Source organism: Plectropomus leopardus, chromosome 17, assembly GCF_008729295.1.
Source record: "Plectropomus leopardus isolate mb chromosome 17, YSFRI_Pleo_2.0, whole genome shotgun sequence".
Classification (NCBI taxonomy): Eukaryota; Metazoa; Chordata; class Actinopteri; order Perciformes; family Serranidae; genus Plectropomus; species Plectropomus leopardus.
Window position 1 is genome coordinate 10,746,168 of NC_056479.1, and position 26,628 is coordinate 10,772,795.

At 40.3% G+C, this 26,628-nt stretch overlaps 2 protein-coding genes across 3 annotated transcripts; both read right to left on the reverse strand.

Moving 5' to 3' along the window:
- Positions 1-252: 252 nt before the first annotated feature.
- On the reverse strand, positions 253-20,556 carry znf652 (zinc finger protein 652). Of its 2 annotated transcripts, XM_042505139.1 has the most exons (7): positions 20,451-20,545; positions 20,261-20,369; positions 14,126-15,699; positions 11,321-11,468; positions 10,871-10,986; positions 6,272-6,416; positions 253-3,748 (listed from the first exon to the last, which is right to left on the reverse strand). In XM_042505139.1, exons 3-7 carry the CDS (start codon positions 15,185-15,187, stop codon positions 3,129-3,131), a joined length of 2,091 nt encoding a protein of 696 aa, XP_042361073.1. In that variant the 5' UTR covers positions 15,188-15,699; positions 20,261-20,369; positions 20,451-20,545; the 3' UTR covers positions 253-3,128. The 2 variants fall into 2 exon arrangements, with proteins under 2 accessions (XP_042361073.1, XP_042361072.1); XM_042505138.1 differs by having other exon boundaries at positions 20,261-20,556.
- Positions 20,557-21,449: 893 nt separating this feature from the next.
- Positions 21,450-26,628, reverse strand: phb (prohibitin). The gene is made up of 7 exons (XM_042504881.1): positions 26,564-26,628; positions 25,896-25,993; positions 24,381-24,542; positions 23,930-24,072; positions 23,704-23,820; positions 23,525-23,620; positions 21,450-22,448 (listed from the first exon to the last, which is right to left on the reverse strand). The coding sequence occupies exons 2-7, from the start codon at positions 25,978-25,980 to the stop codon at positions 22,236-22,238; spliced, it is 816 nt and encodes a 271-aa protein (XP_042360815.1). The 5' UTR covers positions 25,981-25,993; positions 26,564-26,628; the 3' UTR covers positions 21,450-22,235.

The window sequence follows — 26,628 nt, forward strand, 5'->3', positions numbered from 1 at the left end:
TTCCAAGCCTTGTGCCAAGAACCCAGTGACCCTAAAATAGTCAAATTATAGCACTCACTCAAATCAAGTCTGTGCAACTGCAACAGTCAGCTGGAATTTAAGCTTTTCAGCAAAGCTTAAGGTCCTTAGCTTACTACTAGGAACATGTTGTTCACGATCCTTTTATTTCCACATTTCATGTTTAATAACCTGTCCTGGTTTAGTTACACAGTAAACTCATAGCATCTGAAGATAAAAAGAGGCACACGGATATGTGATAATCATGGCTACTTGTTTTTACTTCTCAAAGTTAGCAGTCAGTTAAATGTACATTATCAAAAAAGGCCCAACTTTTTCACTTCTCCTCAATCTCCGAATAACATACAAAAAAAAGGACAAACCAGGACATTATAAAGCTGCACATGTTGTACCAGATACAATAATAAAATACGCAATGCTACATTAAGTGGTTAAAAATACAAAGGGGAAAAAGTATATTGATTTTTTAAAACATCTTTAAAGAATATACAATGTTATTTTTTTTTAACTAGCCAAGAATTTTAGTAGAAAGTGCATTCTATATAACAAAGAAAGGAGGAGGAGAATCATTCAGGCAAACTGAAAGACAGAAAAGGACATGACGGACAGGAAATACTCCATTTAGAAACAGAACAAAAGAATGGATTTCAGACATAGCTTGGAGGGGCTGGTGTAAAGTCGCCACAGCAGGAGGAACATCAGGAGCAAAAGTGTATTTCTTTGAAAAAATAGGAAATTAAATTCACTACTAAAAGACATGTCCTCCTGTTTGCTATGGTCCCTTCCACACTAACCGTCTCCATCCGGGATTCTCCTCCTTTCCTTGCCTAAAAACATCCACTCGAAATAATCACCTCCACCCTTTTCCATGCAGCCACAACTGCACTCTGTTCCACAATGCATTGTCAGTCCCTCGCTTCCCTGCGCCTCACCCACGCAGCAGTAAAGTGCAGAGAATACACACAAATGAAAAGGCTTAAAAAAAAAACAAAAAAAAAACAACAAGACAAAGTTCCATACTGCAAAAATGCTGAAGCACAGCAGTGAACCAGAGGGGACAGGATGATGAGCTAATAACACGGCTGTATTAAGACCCACAGAAATGGCAGGATAATTGCAGGTCTCAAATCAAAGAAAGGGGTACATCCTAATCTATGGAGCTACTTAACCACTTCAGACTTAATACAGTTAGAGTGGTAGAAAGAGGATCATGTTAATTTTACTGCTATTGCCCATCTCAGGTATCCCCAAATATACACATTTTGGGTCACACTGTGTAAAAGCAGCTTTTGGTAGAAGAGCACTGACTGGGGATAACCAGACAGACTGGTAGAGACTAATGCATGCGCACATTCGCTCTCTCTCTCACACTCTCTCACTCTCACACACACACACACACAAGCTCAACGTCGCTCCTACACACACATCTGATAGCTGTCAGATTGGGTGAAGGGCTAACAACCACGCAGCTCAAATTCATGCCAAATACTTGCCAACCATTTTAAACAAATGACATTCACACCATCGGCTATTACATTAATAAATGTAAAGATGCTGACTTGATCACATGTATGCTTATCTATACAAGAATTCTGAGTATTAGAAGTTGTATGACCACTGCTTTTTATCCTGACATTTCCTATCATGTGCTAATAACAGTATATCTACACTGCAGAACCATTCATTAGCTTAAAACTGAGCAAATTATCCGAGAACATAAAGAATAAAAAAATAAAATAAAAACACGAATGACTCATCAGCCATCATTTTGCGTAGGCAACATTCAACAGGTTTAGACACGCGTTTGCCTGTGTGGATCAATCTGTACGATGAAAGTCAAAAAAACAAACCTTTACATACTACGCCCCACACCAAACCGTGGAATATAGGCTAAGAGGAATATGCATAAATTGCCTGCTAAGAACTGTGATGAAAAAAGGTCCCGGTGTGTGTATACTGCGTGTGTGTGTTTATGTCAAATGACCTTTCACATGGTAACCCGTATCATTTCGACAGCAGCGAAGGGAAGTGGGGTAAATCCTGATGGGGCCATGTGTCTGGCCCCTCACAGTGGCAGTATTTGACAGTCATCTGTTATCTAAAAACATTGGTTGACCAACAGTACTGAAAGCTGAGGTTGCACTGATCGCAGTAAGTACACCAGTGGCCATCTGTTGTCTTTTCAGAGTGTGCTTGTGAGGGTGTATGTCCTGCATGATTTGAGTTTCTAGTCATAACTCAAATCCATTGTAGAAAAGCCAGGCTGACAGAATACATTTTGTAATATTACACTTCTGAAAATCAAATGGAAAAGCAAAATTAAGAAATATTTTATGTACTGGAATGGAAAGCACCATTTAACCGTGATGTGAACCTTAGACCACGTCTAGATTCAACTAACCATTTACAAAACCCTTTTTTTTCTAATGTCCCCTACAAAAATTCCTCCCCCCTTCTTACTGTAACCTATGGCACTGCGTCTTGCTGCTGTCGCCCCTCTGACAGAAAGCCTCAACTTTGGCTTCAGGACAGAGAAAGGCTCAGGTAGAACCAACATTCATCAAACATTGCTGTGGGGCGAGGCTCTGCAGTACAACTGAGAGGACAGGTTGAGTATTGCTGTGGGGAGGAACTGCACACAGAGCAAGAGTCCTGATCAATGTGCAACCACAAGTCAACTTGACGTAAAGAGGAAAAGTTCAATGACTCCTTGATGATCCACGAAGCCCGGGTAATACATATGTCGACCTCCGTCAGCAGCTTTTGATGAAAAGAAGATACTATACACCCATGAATGTACAGACAGAGAACTCGCAAGGAAATCATGTTGTGTAGATTTCTTAAGAAAATGTTCAAGAAGAAAAAAATTCAAGAGGTTGTGAAATCTTTGTCAGTCAACCGTGGTTATTTAAGTAGGCGTCTTACTTAAATAATGTGCACACTGAGGGTGTATAATCACATACACAGGCGTGCATGTGTAGCTTGACTTATCTATATCTGTTTGAGAGGAGCACCCTTTCATCAGGGGCAACTGAGAGACTGAGGCAGGACTATGAGAAGAGGAGGAACAAGGCGCGGTTTGGTGTGGGCCTGCAGAGCTGGAGCACAGTTCAGTGGTGCTGTGGGGCCCCGGGGCCTTTATCAGGGGGAGCCATGTGGTGCAGGTAGCTGCTGTCTTCGTGCCCACAGTGGTTTAAGGGCTCACTCTTGAAAAGGGCCGGGGGTGGAGGCAGGTGGGAGACCGGGGGCACGGCCAGGTGGTGGTGGGGGTGAGGGGAGGCATGCTGGGGTGTGTTTGAGAGGTGTTGTGGGGTTGTTGGGGGGTGGGGGTGATGGTGAGTGGGGCTTGAGTGGAGCTGTACGTGGGAGAATGTGTGTCCCACGGGGCTTCGTGGAGGCATGGGCCCACCAGTCGGGCTGAGGCCCAGCGGTGCCGAGGTGGCCGGGGTGGGAGCTGAGGGACTGGGAATAGAGGTGGAGGAAGAGGAGGTGAAGGGGTTGGCAAAGAGGCGGACAGGCACAGGTGGGCCGCTGGTCTGCAGGACCACAGGGCTGGTAACCCGGAAACACTTCTCTTTGTGTGCTTTGAGCATGTTGGAGAAGCGGAAGCGCTGGCCGCACACCTCGCAGGGATAGGGCTTCTCCCCAGTGTGGGTGCGGCGGTGTCGCTTCATGTTGGGCCGGCTGGTGAAGCTCTTCCCACAGATCTCACAAATAAAAGGCTTCTCTCCTGCACAGAGTCAGAAAATAAAAGAGTGATGTTTGAGGAAGACAGAGACTGTATAAATCAACAAGAAGACTGGAGCTACACAGAGAAAATAATATGATGCATCTGAGTCAAATCCTTTTTTGTCAAATGCGATGCTTACAAATTAAAAATAAATCAACCGATTAAGGCTCTCAGAAAAAACAAAGTTAACTTTTTTCCCCTCATTTCTCTCTACAAAGAGTGACAGTTCTCTTTTAAAAATGCTAATAAGTTGGCATCTTGAATTGAGGGTCTTTGCTGTCAACCCACCCACTCCGCAGGAAGCTATTACAATTCACACTTTGAGGAGAGGAGATGTGAAAGTGAATAACAGCAGCTCCGTTGGAATGCCGCTCTCATTAACCTCCCTCCATGGAGCTACTGAATGTGCCTGCTACCACCCACACAGCCATCTATTAACAGGCTGCTGAAGGGCTCTCTAAATGCCTTACACTGGCATGTTATGTGTGAAGCTCCTCCAAACCAACTGAATATCAAAAGGTGACAGCCAATGTGCTAGTCCTCTGTAACTGTTACAGTACACTCACAAGGAATCAGGAGAAATCTGTGAGCAGCAGTGAACCAAACTTTGAGAGTTTGTGTTTAACATGGGTGCCGCCTATTACAGGGCAAGACTGGGTGTGTCTCCAAACTGGTTGCTAGTGGCAAGGAGAGGAGAGGGTAGTGTAATTACACATCGCAAATAGAACCGTGAGGGCCAACGGAGAGCAGTGTGTCCACCCACGACCGGCACGGCTGAAAGAAAACAGTGAAAGACGAACAGGCTGCACTGCTCAGTTTGGACTTCGAAATAGCAAAGCAGCAGGGACAGAAAACCAGAGGGATGTAATACAGCATGTGTCTGGGTAGTCATTATAAGCCCCAATATATGCAAGGCTCTTCTTTGATGTAGAGCATCCCTCTCATTACATAAACTGGGCGAAGTCTTCCTGCTCTTACCACTATAATGTTCATTTTGGAAACTTCTCATGTCTTCTTTATTTAGAGTGTATGGTGACTGGCTGGCTGACTGAGCCCGGGAACATTGTTGTTGTTTGGCAAAGATTTCATCTCAAAACATTTCTGAATCTTAGACAATATTTTACAGACAGAATAAAAAACCAAACATCTAACGACAAAAACTGAAAAAAAGTATGACGTTTTAAGTCTTTTAGGCATTTTGCATTCCTATTCACATGTAAGGCCTGATTTATGGTAGGATGTGTGACTTGTGTGATGACTGTTGCTGGACTGAAATTACATATTTTTGATAGAAAAAAGTGTCACTCAACATTTTTCTTTCAAGTGATACACCTGAAGAATTTTGTTATATCGTTCAAAATGAAACAATCTTTTGCATTCAATGCCACAACAGGCAAGTCTTATTGTTGTTTTCTGTAATTCACTGATTTGAATACTGCTGATGAAAAAAAAGAGGTGTGCAAAGAGGGAATGAGAAAGCTGTTGCTTGCCTCCACAACAGTAAGGTTCAGCAGAGAGCTTTGAAGCTAATTTTCTGTTTTAGACTGTATAAAATTTAAACACTGTGAAACACTTTTCTTTCGCCTTTCTTCTGTTATCACACTCTTTTTTTTTAGACTGGAAAGTTGGCTGCATAAATTCAAGCGTTAATGACATTACAGAAAGTAAATTTCCAAGTCCCTGTTCTTATAGTAGTGATGGCCAGAACTTGCTTGTATTTGACACAAGTATTGTCAAAAACACTGATTTATCAATACAAATGAAATTTTATGAATATTTGAAACAGTTTCAATACTCATTTTCTGCAGTATCAATACATCGATACCAGCTGTGTTTTCTCACTCTTACTTATCAAGGTTCCTAAGGCATAAGGCAAATGGAATTTAAGACTTTATTAATACTGAGCAACATGAAAATATAGACCGACTTTACAATAGAGTTTGTGAGAATTTTGCCCAAATATTTACTGTACCATAAAAACATGACTTCATAAAATCATAAAATCCCACATCCCATGTCTTTGCATTTTTCAGACCCATACTAATCAAGACAGGAAAAGGCGTAACTGTCAAGGTATACTACTGGTATATTTATCTTTTAATTAAATATATAACTTGTGAACCCTTAATATCAGTTTTTCCCCTTGGTATCAAAAATGGTTTTAAATGTCAATATTTTTCAAGGTATTGTATTGCATTTACAAATTTCAGTATCATGAAAAAACAATAAGAGACTCCACGCTGCTGATTGCTCCTTGAACGTTCGAAACCACAGTCTCTTGAGTAGCTAGTTTTAGCAGGCAGCATCAATAGCTTTGGATCTAAATTTAACTCTGAGGTTGTCCAGTGACTATGTAGTTCATCGTTTCCCGGTTTCTGAGGTCAAAAAGAGTTTTAAAACTAGACAAAAGTTCAGCTCCAACAAAACGTTCCTGAGGTCAAAAAAGGTTAAAACATACCCGAAGAACAATAGACCCCAGGAACAAAATTGGTCTGTTTAATAGGCGATGGGTGCATTACTCACCTGTGTGTGTTTTCATGTGCTCATCAAAATACTGCTTCATGTTGAAATCTTTGCCACACCACTGGCACATGAACTGCTTGTGTCCAATGTGAATGCTCATGTGGGACCGCAGCTGGTACTTGTATTGGAACCGCTCATCACAGTTCTACAACAGAGACATTCGAGTAGCACACCAGGTCAACAGAGGAAATTGTTAAACATACATACAGACACACAAAAACTCAAAAAACTCTGAATGACAGTAAAAGATCTTTCATGTCCTCCTCCTCCTATACTTTTGAGCATTAAAAATTTAAAAAAGTTCTGTGATCTTATTTATCGATACACTGCTGTCATGTAACTGCTGTGTATGGATTACATTTACATGAACACAAGAAACCAGGTTAGTCAGGAAACTGAGAAACTTATTTCCATTCACATTTATATTTTTGTGCATGAGGGGCTGAACCCCCCTGGAAAATTGTATACAAGGACCAAGAGAACAGGTTTCCCCAGAGGCCCGTTATGCTGAGCAGGCTTTGGGGTTTTAAGGTTATTTAAGGGTAACCCTGATTTTAAGTACCATGATACCATGAAGCTGGTTCACTTTTTAACAGGATAAAAGAGAGAATACATTTTTATAGGTCAGTTAATCATTTTATTGTTCCTGGCTTTCTATTTCCACTCTGTATATAAAACAAAGCTTCTAACAGAGATAATTTTGAAACACTAAAAACCTGATGATGATTTTAGCTGCATTTTAACTGTGCAAAATTTATTTTATTCCCAGAGTGATAGCTGACAGTGTGGCTGATTTTACAGTTTGACTTCATCACTGCAGCTCATAACAACATGTGACACCTGTGTAATAAGAACTAGAAATTTGTCCACACACTGCTTCCTGGCTCCTGTGAATATTAATGCAAGATTTTAGTCAGATAGACCTCACGAGTCATCAGCCCGTTACACTGCCTGTTCAAGGTGGGAATATCCCCGCCACTCTGTAAAAGGGGTATGATCATGGAATCGGTGTACAAAGTAACCAGCAACATAGGTAGAAACAGTGCCGCATCGAGGTCTATGTTAAAGGGACAGACAGCAGAATGGGAATATGGGCAGTACGGATGTGACATTTTGACGCCGTGTTATGTGTGCGACCCACCACAGGAGATTCAAAAAGCAGCTAGCAGCAGTTAATGGCTAACTCAAAGAACAAGAAGAGCAGCCATATATGTCTGCAAATTGGGAAAGATCGACATTCAGGAGCTCCTTACCCTGATGAGATCAGCCGCCATACAACAGGGACAGTGAATGATTGTTATTGCCATGTTATGCCATTGTTATTGTTTATAAAGTGTTGCTGATTGTCAAATGTTACATGTTACACCAGAGGCAGATGCTGTTGTGTTAAATGTCACACCTCTTTGGCTTCTGCAATGCCGGCATGCTGTCTTCAATAATACACCAGAGTGGTCTGATGCCGGCCTTGTTTAATTCTGCGCAAAAAGGGCTATTAACTTCTACTTTTCCATTTTTTAGTCTGGTGTTACTCTTAAATGTGCTTATGTTACATAGTTAGAGTAGTTCCTTAATAAATAGTAAAAAACACTCACTCTATACTTAAATCATATATAATAATACCTACACGTTTTAATCCTTGGCCTACTTTGAATATTTGGAAACGACTTCTAGTTTTTCTACATCTTCTTATTCTGTTGTAAGATTATAGACTATCATTCCTATTTCACTCTGATTATAATGACTTCTTGCTATCAGTAAAACAGGACACTCCTGCAGGTAGTTGCTGGTAATTAACCACCCTGGCTCTTTCAGATGAATGGGCTTGTGGCTGAAAGTTGACTGAGCTAGTTAAAGACTAGTTTCATGGTATTGGTTATCCAGACAGCCAACGTTAGGGTTAGTGAAGCCAGATAACCAAAAGATACCCTGGGCTTGTTGAACTGGCTTTGTAGTATAGGCCCCGGATATCAAACGGTGTTAACAAGATTTCTCTTAATCTCTTAATCTGATAATGGAATCAGATTTCTCATTTATATGTATATGAGATTTAAGAAATTGGGTTACTGCAGCAAACCAACAATAACCAGATTATTTGGGTACATGTAACCACATGGTGCGTTTGCATTATGAGGCTTTTTTAGTCAAGTCTGTGAGTCAGATATTTATAACCTCAATGGCACCACCTGGCTAAATAAATGTCTGTGGGTAAAGAAATCCAGCAGTTTCCATATGGCACTACAGAGCAAGACCACTGATGAGAATGACCTATACATTACATACACCCTTAACAGGCATGTAATCACATGTTGCAGTGCAGAAAGACTTCAAACATTTAATTTGAGCAGCTCCACCCATACACACATGTTCCCTGTGTGCTGTTCTTTAAGTGGTTGGATATTAAAAAGCCTCGGGTAGAAGTAAAGCGCCCCATCTGTCAACTTCCTGTAATTCACAAGTGAGGAGAGGGAAAAGATATTCAACTGTAACTAACCGTGTTGAGCAGAAATAAGGCTGGAAATCTTGACACACAATGTGACAAAATGCATCTGAAACAGATGTTGGTTGAAGCTCAACACACTGAACTACATTTATGTTACAGTTAACTGGTAACCACTGAATGTGTGGTTTGCTAATATTTGACAAGACCTGACTTTTCTGTATAACTAAGATTGCATTACTGTCTGATGAATGTTTAAAAAAACAGGAGGATGGACCCCGTCTGAAAGACATCAACTGAATATAACTGAATATTTTGTGGTTGGTCACAAACCACATGGCACAGATGCTCCTCTGCTCAAACTAATGAGTAAAACCTACCTTGAGGCTTCTTTTGGAGGCACACAAGGACAAATTCACAGAACTGTAACCTTTAGTCACTCCACTTTAACAGCCAAATGGAGTACTGAGTGTTGAATTCAGCTCAAAATAAATACATTATAAAAGGATGTGCAACAAGGATGATGTTTTAGGTGTGTGTGTTTGTGACAAACAATATTTAATGCATACCATCACTCCAGTATGTCAACATTATAGAGGTTCTGACATTTGTTCAAGCAGAAAAGCAAATTAAACCTTGACTGTGTTGCGGAAAAATCATCATTCAGCTGTGGAATTTAGGCTGCTTGAAAAATACTTAGTGTCTATTTGGGAACTGTCATGGTAAAAAGGCTCCTGTCTTCTATGTTATGTGAATGGCCTTTAACGTGGCAAAACATTTTTAACAGCAGAAGCATGTAAAAGGGTGATGGAAAATGACAGAACAAGACGAACAAGTTTGGCTGTAAAATTCCTCTTGGATATCCATGTATCAAGTGTCGTCTACTTATGACAGGGTGGCATGAGGACAAACAAAGGATGACTGTATCTACCTTTTAAGGCCACGGTTAGGGGGGTTACACAACATATTAACACTATAAAGCGAACTGAACAAAAATGTGTCCGATCACATTAAAGGACAGTTTGCAATCAGCACAATAAAACTGAGCTTGTCATGTTTTCTGGCTGTGAGGCCTGAACCTACATCATCTTTTCATGTAGCATTAGCTTCAGATACATATGAGACACATTATGATACTGTTGTGAACTGCAATCTGTCTCAACTAGCTTTGGACCCAATTCAGATTTAACAGAATATACTATATATCTGTAATATACTATAGACTGTTTCAAAGTGTCTTCCAGTTGCAAGGAAACAACATCACTGTCCCACTTAGGCTTCCAGTCTAGCCGATACTACACAACAGCTTATGAAAGGATGAACTTTAGTCCTCCTGATCTGAAATACACACTGTGGAGACTGACAAAATTAGTTTTAGGACACTGCTGCTTAATGGTAAGTTGTTCCATTTGATGAATTACAAACTAACGAGCCAGCACAAAGAGTGGATTGTAGCTGTCAAAAGAAATAACAGGACACCGTCTGGAAACTCCAGGGTCTTTCCATTTCCGGTAAGTAAGCTTGTTCAAGATAACAATTGCTAGCCCACATTGTTTGCTTGCTAATGCAAGCTAATGATTGCTACTCAGAGGAAGAGAGGGGACTTCTTATTTGCGTGTACTGTGTTCACTTTTCAGAGTTTCATTCATTTGGGGCAGCCTGCCATGATGAAAACATCTACTGCCACAAACTGATTTTCTATTTTGGAGCTGGACCGTTTATTAGGAGCACTACTGGAACCTTTCGGTTATTTATAGCACCAGAAACAAGGCAGAGACAGAACAGTAGAACGGCAGGCGCGCTGACAGTGAAACTTAACTGCTCCTTGTGTTGTCTAAAAGTTTGCATTCACTCACAAACAGCTCTATTTCATCGATCTGATCTGATAATCTGCAAACGCATCAACATATCAATTATACACCCTGCGAGTCCAAAACTGCAGCTGGGGAAAAAAAAAAACACTCATGGAAAGCCTGCGATGCGTGCACACATCCACAAAAAACATTAAAGTTTGCATTTCTTCTGCTGTTTTCGTGCACAGTAGTAGTTGGACTGAGAGTCTTGGTGGAACAACAATGTCGTTTCCTAGCAATTGAAAGACCCCTTGAAACGGTCTACAGAATATCATGTCTGAACAGGGACACAGCGTGTGTGTATCTTACCTCACAACGGAAGGGCTTCTCTCCAGAGTGCTGGAGTGAGTGAACTTTCAAAGACATGCTGCGTTTAAATGACTTCCCGCATGTCTCACAGGTAAATGGCATGTCCTTAGTGTGAGCTGGGTTTGAGGGGAAGAGATGAATAAAAGAGAGAGAGAAGAAAATAACACTGAGACAACTGCAAACACTAAATCAGATAATGTTAGTGTTTAAACCAGGACAGCAGTGTGTCATTGTTTGTTATTAAAGAAAGTTTCGTTTGTGATTTTCGAAAAAAAAAGCTACATAAAAACCTTTCAAAAGGAAAAACTGCTCATGTAAAGTCCCAAAACACACCATGAACTATGTCTATAATATTATTTTTTTAATGTAAGTAGCAATGGCTTACACCCACAGTGTGTGACATTGTGATGCAGCATAAAAGGAACTGCGGAAAAAAAGACCCTCACTTACCAACCATGTGCTTACGGACATGAGCCATAGTATAGAACTTCTTCTCACAGATTTCACATGCAAACTTCTTCTCCGCATAGCCGTGCACAATCTTAATATGCTCGTGCAGTGACCACAGCTTCTTAAAAGACTTGTTGCAGGAGACACACTGAAGAACACATAGAAAGATAGAAGATAAAGATTATTGTTACTGATGAACATCATCAGCAACAAATCCTGATGGCCATCAGATGGCTCTGTTTTTCCAGTACAGTTTCATTATACTCCAGCTCCCTCTGCTGGAGAAATTAACAATGTGTCTAATTTCCTGAATTCCCCCTGGAAATCTTCTGACAAAGTTCAATTGATTATACAATCTAGATGCCATCAAGGGAGAAAAACAAACAGGAATAAGTTGATTTCATTATTGCTAACTGATGTAATTTCTGTTTGAATCATATTTTTCACTTGTGAAGTATTTACCCCACCTGCACCTTGTCCTCATTAAAATAATGGAAAAAAGATTAGAAGTGGATGTAAAAAGACACATCAACAGAAGGAGACTTATATATCATTGTATAAATTACATAAATTACAAAACAATTGATTGCCTCTGTGTCTTATCCCTGTCACAGTATTAAGCGGAGGCACCTTTGGCAGCAATTATAGCTTTATGTCTGTGTGGGTCAATCATCTCAGCACAACTGGACACTGTAATTTTTCTTTGCAGAACATTCAAGTTTAGACTGGCTCTGAAAATACAGAATACCAAAATTGTTGTTTTGAAGCTATTCTGGAGCTTTGGCTCTTTGTTTGGAGAAGCTGTCCTGCTGGAAAGTCAGTCCAGTTGTACTGGCAGTTATGTTGCAGACTGCAGAGAAGCATCCTCCCCACAGCATCACGTTGCCACCAACATATAAATGATAGCATTTAAAAAGATTGCCAGCAAGCTTAAAGTTGGTCTCATCATATCAGAGACTTCCACTGTTCTAGTATCTCTCACATGTCTTCTGGCAAATGCTTGCCAAGCTATCATGTGAGATTTTTCTTCTTCAAACAGCGTCTTTCTTTTTTTCACTATCATAAAGCTGGGGAGCACTGGGGTCACAGTTGTGCATCTGCCATCTCATTCATGAACCCCGGAGCTCTGTTGGTAGCCTTAACTGCACTCTTATCACAAAGATGTTAATTTTTCATGTCAGATTTACACTGTGCTGTGGGGTTTTTTAAATCCCATTTTATACCAAGGGATGTGTATTACTGTATTCCACCCTTGATTTGTTCTTTTTTTTTTAAATTTGTTTTGCTATAATCCTTTGTCTTTGTGATATAGTTTTGACCAAGAAGTGACTATCCAGTAGTTAAACCTATCAGATAAAAGTGTACCGAACCTAAAAACATCAACTTTCACGCTTTGATTTGATACAGGTGATACAGGTGATTTCCATGCAGGTTATTATGTAAATTCACTGGGCTTCACTCGTAATGGTTTTGGTGTTTCAGAGTAGAAGGGGTGAATGTGATCGGTTATCTCTTTTAGATTTGCATTGAGTTTAGGTTAATTTGATGATGTCCCTTTTTTTTTATTGGTGTAAAAACTCATTTTAACATCCACTGTGATTCACAGTGTGTTATTACTGAGACATGAGAGCTGCAATGATAAATTGATTTGTTGTCTACTACTAAATTAACTGCCAACTTATCTGATGATTTACTTATCTGTTCGAGTAATTTTTTAAGATTTTTTTCTTTTCTCTGATTCCAGCTTCTTAAAGTGAAATGGAAACTGAATATCTTTTGGGTTGTGGGCAAAACAAGACATTTGAGGACATCATCATCAGCTTTGGCAAATAATAATCAATTATTTTCACAATTCTCTGACAGTTTAAAGACCACACAACGGATTGATAAATCCAGAAATAATTAACAGATTAATCAACAATGAAAACAGTCAATGGTTGCAGCCTTGTTGTTAAACATACTCCACTTGCAGTACTCTCTCCTAAACAGAAATGATCAAAAAGAGTGAATGTTGAGTTTTGCCTCCTGGAATTGAGAAGTGCATTAACAGGCTCTGCATTAATAAACAGTTTTTTTCTGATCCATTGAGCTCATTATTAGAGAACTTGTTTATTCACAGCTTGAAATGGTTTTTCAACTTGTTTAACCAGCTGGGGAAAAGGTGAAAAGACTTTCTTCACAAACTGATAATCCAAATCAACTTCAGCAAACCATGGGGCTAAATTAAGCCGTTCAAACCAGTCAAAACACCCTCAGGTATTAAAAAGCTGAATCACTTTTTTGTTTTGGAGAATCAAAACCAAATTGAACCCATGTATGATACCATCAATGACAGCAGATCACAATACAGCCCATTAAAATGATTATGTTTTGCATTTTTATGGCTTAAATATTACAAATAACTCCCCAGAAAACATAAAACATAATTAATATTATTATTAGGCAGTATTTTGGCTACAGATATATGACTTAGTGGGATTCCAAATTTGTTTGCCCAGGAACAAAACTAATGTGTTATTTTCCTTCACTCTTACACCACAATCCTATTACTAGTTTTTTTATGAACCAAGTATAACAAGAAACATAACAGTTTTATGTTTCAGATATTTACAAACTGCTTCAGCATTCTGTTTATTGCATCGAAGCACCCAAAATAAATCTAAAACAACGATGGGCTGGGAAACTGCTGAACTGATCAATTATATAAAAATCTAATCAAAGAATATGGTGAACCCTGGAAATGCCCTTTTAGTCATTCAGAATAAAATGTGACTTTGCAGAAGCAGAGAGAAAAGTTTGCATTACCTGGATGTTCTTCTCACAGTCAGTCTGCTGGTGTAAGGCCAGCTCACTCTCCAGGACAAACTTTTTGCCACACTTGTCACAAATCTGCATTCGCCTGTGTGTGACATTCATGTGCTTCTCCAGGTACCAGCGTGTGTTAAACACTCGCGGGCACTTTTCACACGCCAGCAACTCCTTCTCCTCTACCTCTGCTTTTCCTTCTGTCGTTGTGGTCGTGGAACCAGCAGACAATGGGGCTGATCTGGCTGACCTACGCTTGCTCTTCGAAGGCTCCAAGGGCTTCCGTCGGCCCCTGGTCGTCACTCCTGCGGCGCTCAGAACTGTTCTGAGGCTTTTCCTGCGAGGCTGGCTGGAAGCTTCTGTGCCACTCGTACCACGACGGGCCCGCTTTGACCTTGTTCGTCGACTCTCAGTATCATCTTCCTCGTTGTTTTCCTCCCCCTCCTCCTCCTCCTCCTCCTCTTCTTCTTCTTCTTCATCAGGACTGTCCTCATCCTGCTCTTCCTCCTCCTCATCATCATCATCATGGTCACTGCCAGCTCTCTCAGATTCATCTGCTGTGGTTCCACTTTTGTTTTCCCCCTTAGATACATGAAGTGTCTGGTTGTTCAGGTTAACCTCCACAATGATCTGCTCACGCTTGAAGCCCTCATCCTCCCCATCCTCGTCCTCATCCTCACCCTCTTCTTCATCGTCATCATCATTTTCAGTGTCTTCAGAGGTGCCGTCGTTGCCAGCCTGGGGCCCGTGCGTCCCCACGTCCTGCCCTGCTCCCCCCTCCATGAAGTACTGCTGATGTTGCTGCGGCGTCACATGTTGAGTCGGCACCTGACCAATGTTCTGGTCTCCCACGGATGTCTTGGCCGCCATTTTATTGTCCACTAACACAGAATATGGCTTGCCACCAACCTCCCTCTTATAAAGCTTGCCCATCAGGTCCAGATCTGGGTTAGGAGGGTGAAAATAGGATTCTGACACCGGCACCCTGCGTCCTTCTTCTTGTGACATCCCGCCAAGGCTAGGGACAGAAACCTCTTCCTTGAGGCTCTTGCAGGATTTCATGAAGAGGGAGAGTGAATGGCGGGATGCAGTTGGTAGGTGCACAAGGGAAAAAAGAGTAACTGCTATGGTGTCAAGGTAGACTAGCCTACTCTGCAAGGAGGGGCAGGGGACCCCACACCAATCCCCTACCCTCCTTCAACTGAAGAGACAGGAAGGAGGGGATGAGACAAGAGAGTCAACCTGACTCAAAAAGAGCATCCATACTGTCCAAGGTAGGAAATGCCTTCTGAAAGACATACAATCTGTTCCAAGTTTTGTTCCATGTGCCTAAAAATCAGAGTGTAAAATCAAAGGCTCAGTGTCTTTGATGCTGAACATTTGAAGCTGAATTCCTCTCAAGTTAGTATGTGAGGTGTAGGCAGATCCAAGATTCAGTTTCTCTGAAGGCTGCTGCCCTGCAGGGTGCCAGTGTCTTCAAACTGCAGAGCAGGACAAGACAAGCTGAATGCCAGACATGGAGCTGCTGTAATGACTTCTGTGTGTTGCTTGAGGAGCCATTTACAGTGCATTACCTAGGAGATAAGACAGAGAGGAAACAGGCGAAATATAGATGAGGTTAGAAAAGGTGCTCTTTCAGTCTTGTGTAACGACAAATACTGTGAACTGAAACCAAAGCCATGTTGTTAAGTTTTCAACACAGAGCACCACATTTGCCCGCAAATGTTTCAGTGTTGTGTGTAGGAGTTAAAACCGCAGGCTTCACAAGTGAATGTGAGTAGATTCAAGTTCAGAAGCTGCGTATTCTAAATATTTCCAGGCCACAACTGAAACACCTCACTAAAAAATAAAACTCAGAGGTGGTTTGCTTGCTAGATTAATTTGTGTGTTTCCACACATTATGTTTGTTGTTTCCGTTGAGGACCATTTTGGAGATAACGTTTTTTAGTGATGCTCATCAGTGCTTATTTCCTGCAATTTCATGACATGATACTCCTTTGAGTTGCTATACTGTTATATCCCTAACAAAAAACCCACCAGTACACCAACTCGTTCATTTATGAGCACATACAAAACAAGACGAAGTGCAATATCTTCTTACAGATGGCCAGATAAAACATTTTTAAAATAGAGTTTGGAGGAGAAAAACCTTGAAACATTTGTTGATAGCTCAAATGTACAGCAATGGACTATGACAACACATACACAATCACTGTACATCACCTACAATCTGAATTTTAAACAATAAATTCCTCGATTCAGAAACTACACATGGTCAAAGTTATGTTTCATATCTTTCCAGCGCAACATTTGGTATAATTTACAAGACTTATCTGAGCACTTTGCAAAAACAAAACCCAGACCAACTGCACTGATTACACAAAATATTATCTAGTCTTTTAAACAATACACACCAACTTGCACACACACCTCCCATTGACTGTTAGAGAGCATAGTGTAACCACAGCTCAGTAGCTTGTACTGCAGATACAACCACAGGAAACTGTATTTCAACCTTTCTATGAAGCCAAGACACTGCACAGTTTGGAACCTACAGTGAGACCATCTTGTTTACGCAAATTGATGATGAAAAAGACAGCATGTACACAAATAAATATTGCTTTTATGCCATTTGTACGCTCTTGATTTTTGCATACATCTCAGCAGGGGTGTCCCTGGCTGACTGTTGGTTGACCTCAACTGACCTCACACCCTACTCGCCATAATGACTGTGCAAAAGGGTGGTTCGTTCACTAGAAAACCTCCCTGAGCAAGAAACAAAAAACACATTTCCTTTCTTGACAGCAAACATCCTCTCCTAACGTCTAACGCCTTATTTCTTTTTAACACAAAGCTCCTCCATCTACAAAGAAAACAAAAATAGGGCATGAGGGACTTTCATATTCAAACATCTCCCAACCGACCCAAGAAGACCACTTTGTTCTTGTCTTTAATTTACAGCCATCATTAACATGAAGGGTTTGCCAGAGTGCCAGAAAAAAGGAGCAAGAGAGTGTGCAAAGGAGCAGATAATTAGTGACAGGAATCATGTAGAGCTACACAGCCAAGGCAAACATGATGATCATCTTGACAATTACGTTCATAATTATTGATCACAATTAGCAAAAAGCATCTTTTAACTTTAACCTTTCTAGAGCAGTTTTCAATTTCAATTTTCATTTGTGGTGTTCTAATTTTACTACAGCTCCCATAACTATGTTATTACTGAGGGTTCAGTATCAACACTGATTCAAACTGATCAGAGGCTGAGAATATGAGGAATAAAACCAGAATAATTTAAAGTGAAACCTCTAAATTTGAAAGCTCAAAAAAAAAAGTTTTCTTTCATGAGTTTTATAGATTTTCTACTCTGACATTTTTCAACTTCATTCACTCATCCAAAAGATGCTACGTGAATTTCAGTACTTAGTCTGAATTTAAGTTCAAACTGATTCTCACTTAATTGCTTTAATCTCTCTCAGTAAACCCTGAACTGATTTTCTTGCTCCTCCTTTCACTTCATCTCATAAGACTGTCAGAAAAAAACATGTAAGAAAGATGGCATATGTAAATGAAACTAAATATGTTTGCTGAGCGTTTATTAAAGCCAAACATACATGAATTTGTGTTCTACCAGTTTTGCAAGTGGAAGCAAAAGTCATTTATGTAGAATTTGGCTATCCACACACACAGGCACACCTGTCTTCCTGTGCATGCTGACTCTGATCCTTTCTGAGAATTGGACAGCAGCTCTGAGAGCATTAAGACCACAAGGGGAGGGTGAGCTCTGCACTGACAGAGCAACTCAACTCACATGGCTGTCTTAGACACAAAGCCTAATAGATTACCCTGCGTCTGGATGACAGAGGAATATAAATTGCATGAAAAACCACTGCCTGAACCTGACTTGACATGCAATCAGCTTGTTACATTCTCTTTTAAGCCCATGTGTGTTTAAAATAAATGTTCATCAGGGCGGAAAAAAATGCAACAGCTAACTTTAAGATGCCATTCATTTTTTCATTCCCAATTTTAAACAAATGTGCTAAATTCACTGCTAAAAAGAGTGTGTGTAAATGCGTGTTTATTTGCACAAAGCGTGTCCAAATAAACACACGCATTGAGGTTATGTAACCCATGTTGAGTAAAATTCTTCCACCAGCTTATCATTATCAATGATGACTCATTTCAGAGTTTCACTCACAGCGAAATAATGCAGTCCTTTGATGTGGGTATCAAGTAGAGCGCAGACTTCAATATCAATATAACAGGTAATTAGTCTGCACAATCACCTTGCCAGATGGGGAGGTCAAACCTATTGCAATGATAATCATCTGCAACTGCTTTTTTAAGTTTGGACTGCTTTCACAGATGAACTTTGCACCCTGACGCAAAAAAAAGAGGAGCATGCATAAATGAGTGTCTCCCTGACAGTCCATTTAAGTAATCCAAAGCATTACTAATGCTCTACAAAACCAGAAATCAAAGTTTATCCAACAATAACCAATTTATAGCTTTTCTCAATCATGCCTCAGAGACAAGATGAGAAACCAAAACTAATTTCATATTGGGTAAGCCACAAAGCCAGTCGTATACCGGATAGATACTGCTGCTGTGGCTTAAAATTTGAATGACACAGGATGGGAGCTTTACAGCAAAGGCACTACACAACATTTAAACCAACAGCAATAAATGCCGCAAGTGTTCACAAATGCTTGACTTGTGACAGTAAAGCAGATGAAACCTCTGAAGCAGTCAAAATGCGTCACGTTTACTTCTTTGTATGCAGCAATGCTCCTCAAATCCACACTCCCTCTAAAGTCTAGACTTTAATGAGCTTTCCCCGTTCGCAGCTTGTAGAGGACCGTGTGAAGGTTCACATTCCTCACCCAGTCCAAACTCATAAGACCTTAACCAGCTCACTGTGTGGTGCACTGCAGGGGTGCTCCATGCCTCTGTAAGTATTTGGCCCTCAAGCTCATAATCGGTTCATAGAGCAGTACCTAATGTTTTTGATCTGGTATAAATCATCTGAGTTATCATAGGAAAGTGGATATTGTCTCAACCCCAAGCTCTCTCAAGTTTCTTTCTTGAGAAAACCTGAGAGCGGACCACTGATGTTCACAACGGGAATATCTCTATTCTAAATAGGGAAAATGAGAACATTCAATTTGGATGTCTTGGTTACAATCTTATTTAGAGTGCAAAGAGTAATAATTGGAAGACAAGCGGAAGGACTGGGTCATACAAGCTTACTTTAAATGGCGAACGAAGCTTTAAATTGCGAAAGCTACATTATCATTTGAAAAAGTATGGCTGGATGTAGTGCAACTACTTCATCCTTACATAGCTAAATCACGCTTATAGTAATCTTTTCTGCTACAAGAATTGGAGTTAACGTTTCAGTGTGTACGGAGCAAAGAAAGGGTTAAAACAAAGACGCAACATTATACACCGAGCAGCAGTAACACTGTGCAGGCCTGGCCAACTTAGGCTACTTAGCTAAGCTAGCCACACTCCATAGGTACTAACCTGCACACACATGACAAGCTAACTTGGCTACATTAGCTGAAGGTGCAGCCATTAGATATTTTAGTGCAGTGAAGGTAACCCAACCACAAGAACAATCATATTACCTTGCATTAGCTAAGCTATCTACAAGCTAGTATTTGCTGGCATGCATTAGCTTACAATATATGCAAGACTTTCACTTTTTTTAACCCAAAACCGCCCAGATTGGGGCTAGTTAGCTCAAAGCTAGCATTAACGTCAGATATTTAGCATTAACGTTGCACTTAATTTCGATACCGCACTTTGAAAGGGGAAGTGAGACAGTTATCGGACCCACAAGAAGCTAGATGAAAAGCCATGCTTTGTTATCAATGTGTCTTTCTTGACGTGCAAGATGAAAAGCACCGCTTTCCTAACAAAACCCAGACTGCTGTACTGACAAACCCACTCAACTCGACACTGTCACAAAGTCAGTGCTAGCTGTGCTCGCGGACACAGCAGCTCCGGGTACCGGATACCGGTGACATACGTGTGCTTTTTCACAGAAGCTGCTACCCTTGTCATACATGAAGTGCATTAATGTAAGTTATATAGCGACGTTTTGTTGTAGGTTTGCTGGCTTACCTTCGTCGAGAGCGACCTCCCTCTTGCGTTCGTGCAATCAGAGTTGCACAGATTCAGGGTTGCACGCGCACTTCTCTCGCTCTCCCTCTACATTCGCGGATGTGCATTTCTAAAAGGCAATGCCAGTTATTTTTATGGGCAAACGTGGGTGAGATTGTTTGTAAATATGCTGTACGGGCTACGGAGATACCTGCGCACCGGTGTCTTCAGCCCCGCTACGTGGCCCGGCCAAGCTCTCGCGCGTACCACCGTCGTCCCGCGCTCATCCCAGGCATTCAGGCCGCTGTCTGGGCAGGCGCGCGGCAGCGTGTCTGGATTCTTTTCGTCTCCCCTCCAAACCAGACAGGGTGCGCGCGCCCAGCTGAAATCCTTGATTGATGAAATAATAATGAGAAGACCCTACGGACCGTTTTATCCTCTCCAAGGAGAAATCTTAAGAGTGTAATGACTTTGTTCTATTTTTACCAACTGGTACTCTTAAATATTATAATGCATCTTAATTTTAATGAGTTTGATGTTGTTTTTTAACATTAAGCTTTTATGGTCAGTACACACAAGGCGTCCTGGTAAAATATTTGTGTATTTCTAATGTTTCTATGGAAAGTCCAAGTAAAATTACCCAATTCCATAATTTAACGACATACAGTACTGTGCAAACGTCTTATATATATATATAAATAATTTTATTGTTATTAATATTACAACTTTGCTAGCAAATCTATGTATGGTGGCTTAAGACTTCCGCACAGTACTGTATTTTCCTTCAAGAAAAGATTTGGAAATTAGAAGGGTTTTAAAAACGGACGCTCAACATAAAATAACTAAAATGCAGAAACCTTATATATATCATCCAATTAATTTGAACTATGACACAATTTGATCTTTATCTTTATACCAGAAAATTAAAAAAACAACAAAAAAACACTATGAGCTGCATAGGTTTTAATTTCTTCCCTACCATTGTTAAAAGAAAATCTCTTAAACTTTCACTACATCATCAAAACTACCAATGATAAACACTTTTATCCTTTTTGAAACACAATGGAACAATTACTGAGGCATCAATGAAGTTATAATCTTCTACAGTATTTTTTGAAAATGGGATGCAATTGTTATCCTCCATAGTGACACTTTAAACAAAAACCACTGCACAGCCAGCTCAGAGGCCTTGATTAATGACTGTGACCACTGAAACATAGAAAGACAATTTTATTTAGTTGAGCCATTTCTGAAACATTGGCCGTACACTTTTGCCACACAAACTAAAGACACAGCGACCACTGTAAAAAACGAAGGACCATCCTCTACTATCTGACAGGCACGTTCCAATCGATAGGGAGTAGCAATATTCATGACGAAATAATTAGCTAAGAAGCAGATATATTCAAGAAATTTAATCCCTCTGGCAAATCAGAATGCACAGAGAGAATTTAAGTCAAATGAATACACCATCTCTTGTCAGTTATGTCAGTGAATCATAAGGAGAGCCTTTCATTACATATCTGAATATACCGAGTTACACAATTTGATGAAACGTTCCAGCACAACAATTATGGCATTTATTATTCACGATTTATCATGTTATCTTTTAAAAGGAATCAGACAGTTTTCCCTTGATGTTAAAATCTGTTGCTTTCCACACATGCAGTGCTCTGAAACAATGTAGCAAAGACTAATCTTTACAGAATTTACTGCATTGTCTTTTTTTTTTTTTTTATCAAAACAAAAATTGTATATAGGTTACTCCTCACTTCGTATACATAGGTGGACTTCATTATGTATCCATCGCAGACCTCTCACTTTGTCTCCCACCACCCTGCTATCAGCAGAGCCCAGTCCAGAGTTGGTTAGAGAAAGAGTGGGAGGAATGTGTGTGAAATTGAGAGTACTTTATTGAATCCTCCAACCACCCCTCCCATGGCCCTTGAAACGGCTGGTGACAGCAGGAGTGGGCTACACAACAGGCGAGATGTTATCACTGGGGCAACTGGAGCAATGTGCCCTGTCCTGATGGCAGGTAAGTAACGTTGCGGGAGCGGGAGAGCTGGAAAGCGATATCCTCAGCTGCCTCCAACTTACGTAGCTCTACCAGACCATCTCCAGCCTCCATCAGGGAGTTGGCGATGAGCAAGGCAGCCTGGGAATCTCCCTCTGCTGAGATGATGGCAGCTTGCTTCTGTTGCTCTGCCTAAGAGAATGTAAAGAAGATATAGTGAGTTGCCTTAGTTCACAATAACTGTAATTTAATATTCCACACATTTACCCCTCGAGTATGCGTACCAGGGTTTTTCCTGGCTCAAAATTAGGTGGAGGTGGTACCATCCTGATCATGTGCACACACATGCATGTTTATCGTGCCTTCAACTAGCTCAAGGAAAGACTTTTTACAAGCCACGTATTTTAAGAGTTTTAATAATTATATGATTGAAAATAAAATTAAAATTATTGATGCATTTTGGCCAACACACTGTCACACAAATGTAAATCTCCCCCGTTTTTCAAGTATTTAAAAATAATCGTAAGTAATCCCCTCACACACTTTGACAAGACATTTTTATATGACAACCTATCCCTTTTTATACTGTATTTATTTTAATTATTTTATTTCCTATTTTAAATTTTTTGGTTTTATCATTATATGTGGGAGTCATGTTGTAATGTATGGTAATAAACCATTATGTTTTATAGATGGCTGATTGAACTTTTGTACTGATAAAGTGGGGAAAAAGGTTGATTTAAAAAAAGTTTCTTTGTTTCCTTATATTTCATCGGTGTAAACATGTTGTCTTAATACAGGGCAGCAGTGAGACAAACACATAGAGGCACGTGGGATAGCATTCACAAACACAGATTCTAACGGCCTTTTGCAATGGTATTTATAAACTCCACCCGGAAAATCCTTGAACAGCATGGAATAGAAGTTTTGTTTTCATAACGTTTTTTTTTCAATGTGGCGGCAAAGACATTATCTGCGGAAATACTGTGGTGCACTGGACTGGAGCCCTCTTTGCTCCGATTCATAACATTCCTCTTCATTCCTGTTTGCTAGTTTCTGGGTAATGCCACAATTGCATTCACAAACATTAGAAACCCACCAACTGCTACGGTTATTAGAAAAAAGTGTTTTTGGTTGTAACACCTGTCAGAGCTGAAGGCGGGAATTCAAAGGTTCACCGCCTCATAATCTCAATGTCAGAAAAACCCTCCACCGTGTTCCTTAATGTACAAATAGTATAGGAATGACCTGTGTGTTAAAAACATTACCTTTTCTACAACAAAACGGGCCCTCTCAGCCTCCTGCTGGGCCACCTGCTTCATCTCAACAGCCTCTGTGAATTCCTTGCCAAAGGTCAAGTGTGTCTGAAAGAACACAATACAATAACTTCTCCAAACTGAAACACAACTGATGAACATTGTGCCAAAATTTGCCAGTAGCTCCATACCAGTGAAACATCATCCAAGATAAGGCCGAAGGTGTTGGCTCTTTCTGTGAGATCCTCACTGACCTGCCGAGACACAAGCTCTCTCTGGGTGATGAGCTCACCAGCATCAAACCGAGCCTGTGAAAAACAGACACACACACAACCACACAGTGAGTTATGAGTCCGTTTATCAGCTCACTATCACTCTTCGACAAAAACTTGTATTTGTGATTATTGTGACACTCACCACTACAGCCTTTAAGACCTCTGTGGTAATAGATGGTAGCACCCTCTCATCATAGTCCTCACCAATACTGGTGAAGATGCGCGGCAGCTGGGTGGTCACCGGCCGGAAGAGGATACGCAATGTGATGTTTACATTCTGCAGATCTGTGGGGGGAATAATGTAAGTGTAGATCTTACAGCACGTATTAGCCTATAAGTGAAAGTTTTTTTTAAAGGATTAAAACCTCCTGTGTGTATGAACAACTGTTAACATATATAGCATTATTACATTAGGTGACATAGAGATAAACCACACCGGCTCATTTCTCTCCTTATACAAGAATTATGACATTTCTTTGAGGCCAGTTGCATCTACATAAGACCTCTACAGCCTCCCTGGTTTTAAAGACACAGAATATTTAGAGGCAAAAGTGAGGATGGCATCCAAGCAGTTTACTGGATAACTGATGTACCTTTGCTGCCTGTGATGACAGGTACATTGCGTGGACGGGAGCGACAATCAAAGATGATGGGTTTCTGAACCCACGGAATGAGGAAATGAGTCCCTTCACCAACAACTGCATCTTGCACTCCTCTGAACCTGTCAAATATCACAGCCCGGTGCCCTGCATCAACTGCAGAAAGAAGAAAGAAGCATCAGTCTCTCTGTAAAGAGGTTAATGTATGCAGTGTACGGGGTTTTTTTAGTTTATAGCTCTACAAATGTCAAACCATTAAATGTTTTGTTGACAACCTTTTTTTTATCCAGTGTAGTATTTTCCTAACATTTGACATAGAACTCATAGAACATTCATTTGAAAACAGAAATTACGCTGTAATAAATGCACTGCATATACACAACAACAAGTAACAATAGAGAAATGCTGTATATTGTGTTACAACATCATAGAAGTTTTAAGCAGACACTAAATAAACTATGATACACATGAGTAATAAATACTAATGCCAACAGAATAGTCAATACATCAAATAAAAACAGTATCATGCAAACAGAATTTCAAAACTACAATAAACATAAATATGACTGGTGAATGTCTCAAGTACATGGAGCATAGGACTTTGAGTATTTCAGTATTTGCTATGCATTTCTGTATTCTATTCTATCTATCTACTGGGTCCAGATCTTTGAGTTTGAGCTGACTGATTGAAACGTTGGAAAAGTGTAACACGATGGCCCTTATGTGTGATATCAGGCAAAATTCTATAAATGCATTGTAAAATGCTTGATTCATGTCTTCTTTATTTACTTGTGCTTTTTTTTCAAAATGCAGCCTATGTGTTATCAAATTACTGGTGTTTTCTTTATTTACTTGTGCTTTGTTTATTTGCATGCATGTTCTAAAGTTTCAGTAGTGAGCTTTCTCAACCACTTCATGAAATATTGTCTCAGATGCTGAAGTTAAACGTGGTGATTAATTAATTTAACATCTTAAACACCTGTAATTGCACAATAATCACACAGTGAATTAGATGGTGGTTTTACTAGACACTATGCAATTGCTCAGACTCCTTATATCCCCCCTTTTTTTAAATCAGTCTCATTGAGATTTAAAATCTCTTTTTTCAAGAGCAGCCTGGCCAAGAGAGTAACCTAAACATTGTTACAACAATAAATGCAAGCCGACAAATACACTTGTCACACATTACAAAGAGCATGCACAACCTCCAGTTAAAATGCAACACAAAAACAGTCAATTACATTAATATGTGCAATTTTCAATATCGGTAAAAATTAGAGCAGCAATCACGTTGACCAAGTTTAATAGTGACTTCAATTCCCCGATGGTAATCGGCTCAGACAATTTCAGGTCCTTCTGCAAGATACTTTTGTTATTCTTCACTGTGTGCTGCAGCATTCACATCAAGGACACATGGATCACTTGTCAGTAACGTAAAATCTAAGTACATGGCCCTTGCTGCTGTTAAAAATGACCAGTTATGTGTGTTGTTAATTGTCCAAAACTCACCATTGAAGAGGGCAGAGTTCACAACACCACCACCAATGGCGAGGGCCAGCCCCAATTTCCCAATAGACTCGAACAGCTTGGCCATGACAGCAATCCCACTAACAGTGAAGACAAGACAAGAGGATGAAACAATTAGTACACATCACCAACAATACACCTACGCAGCGTAAACCATTAAAGTGTGTGCGACGGAGCTTAGAAAGCCCATATAAATCCCCTCTATCCATCAATAGGTGGCCTTGGCCTTGGTCTGAGTTATGCCAAGGCTGCGGGTGTATTAGCTAATTTAGCTCACCTGCTAGCATTAGCTTGTTAGTTAGCGGTGTGTTGAGACAGCTGGAGAGCCAAGACGACTAAACGGAGCACTGAAGCTCTTCGTTTATGACACGCTAAAAATTACGTATATATGTATCATGTGATATAAATTATTGCTACAGCAAAGCGTGTGCCAGGAGAGTCACGCCGGGTGACTTTACGCATGTTACTCTAGCTGAGGGACATGCAAAGTGGCTGCTCGTGTTAGCCTTACCTAACACTTCAACAAACGTCGTTTAAAGATTAAAGATTGTTGAAATACCCCCAGTTTGCTTGAAATTCTTGCTACACACACATTTGTTAACACAGTTAAGTATTTTCAGTGTCACGGGCGCACGGCATGATTAACTCACCTCGGTTCTGCTCAGATGTCTGTGACCTCCACCGGACACGACGTACAACACATGAAATTTCTGCT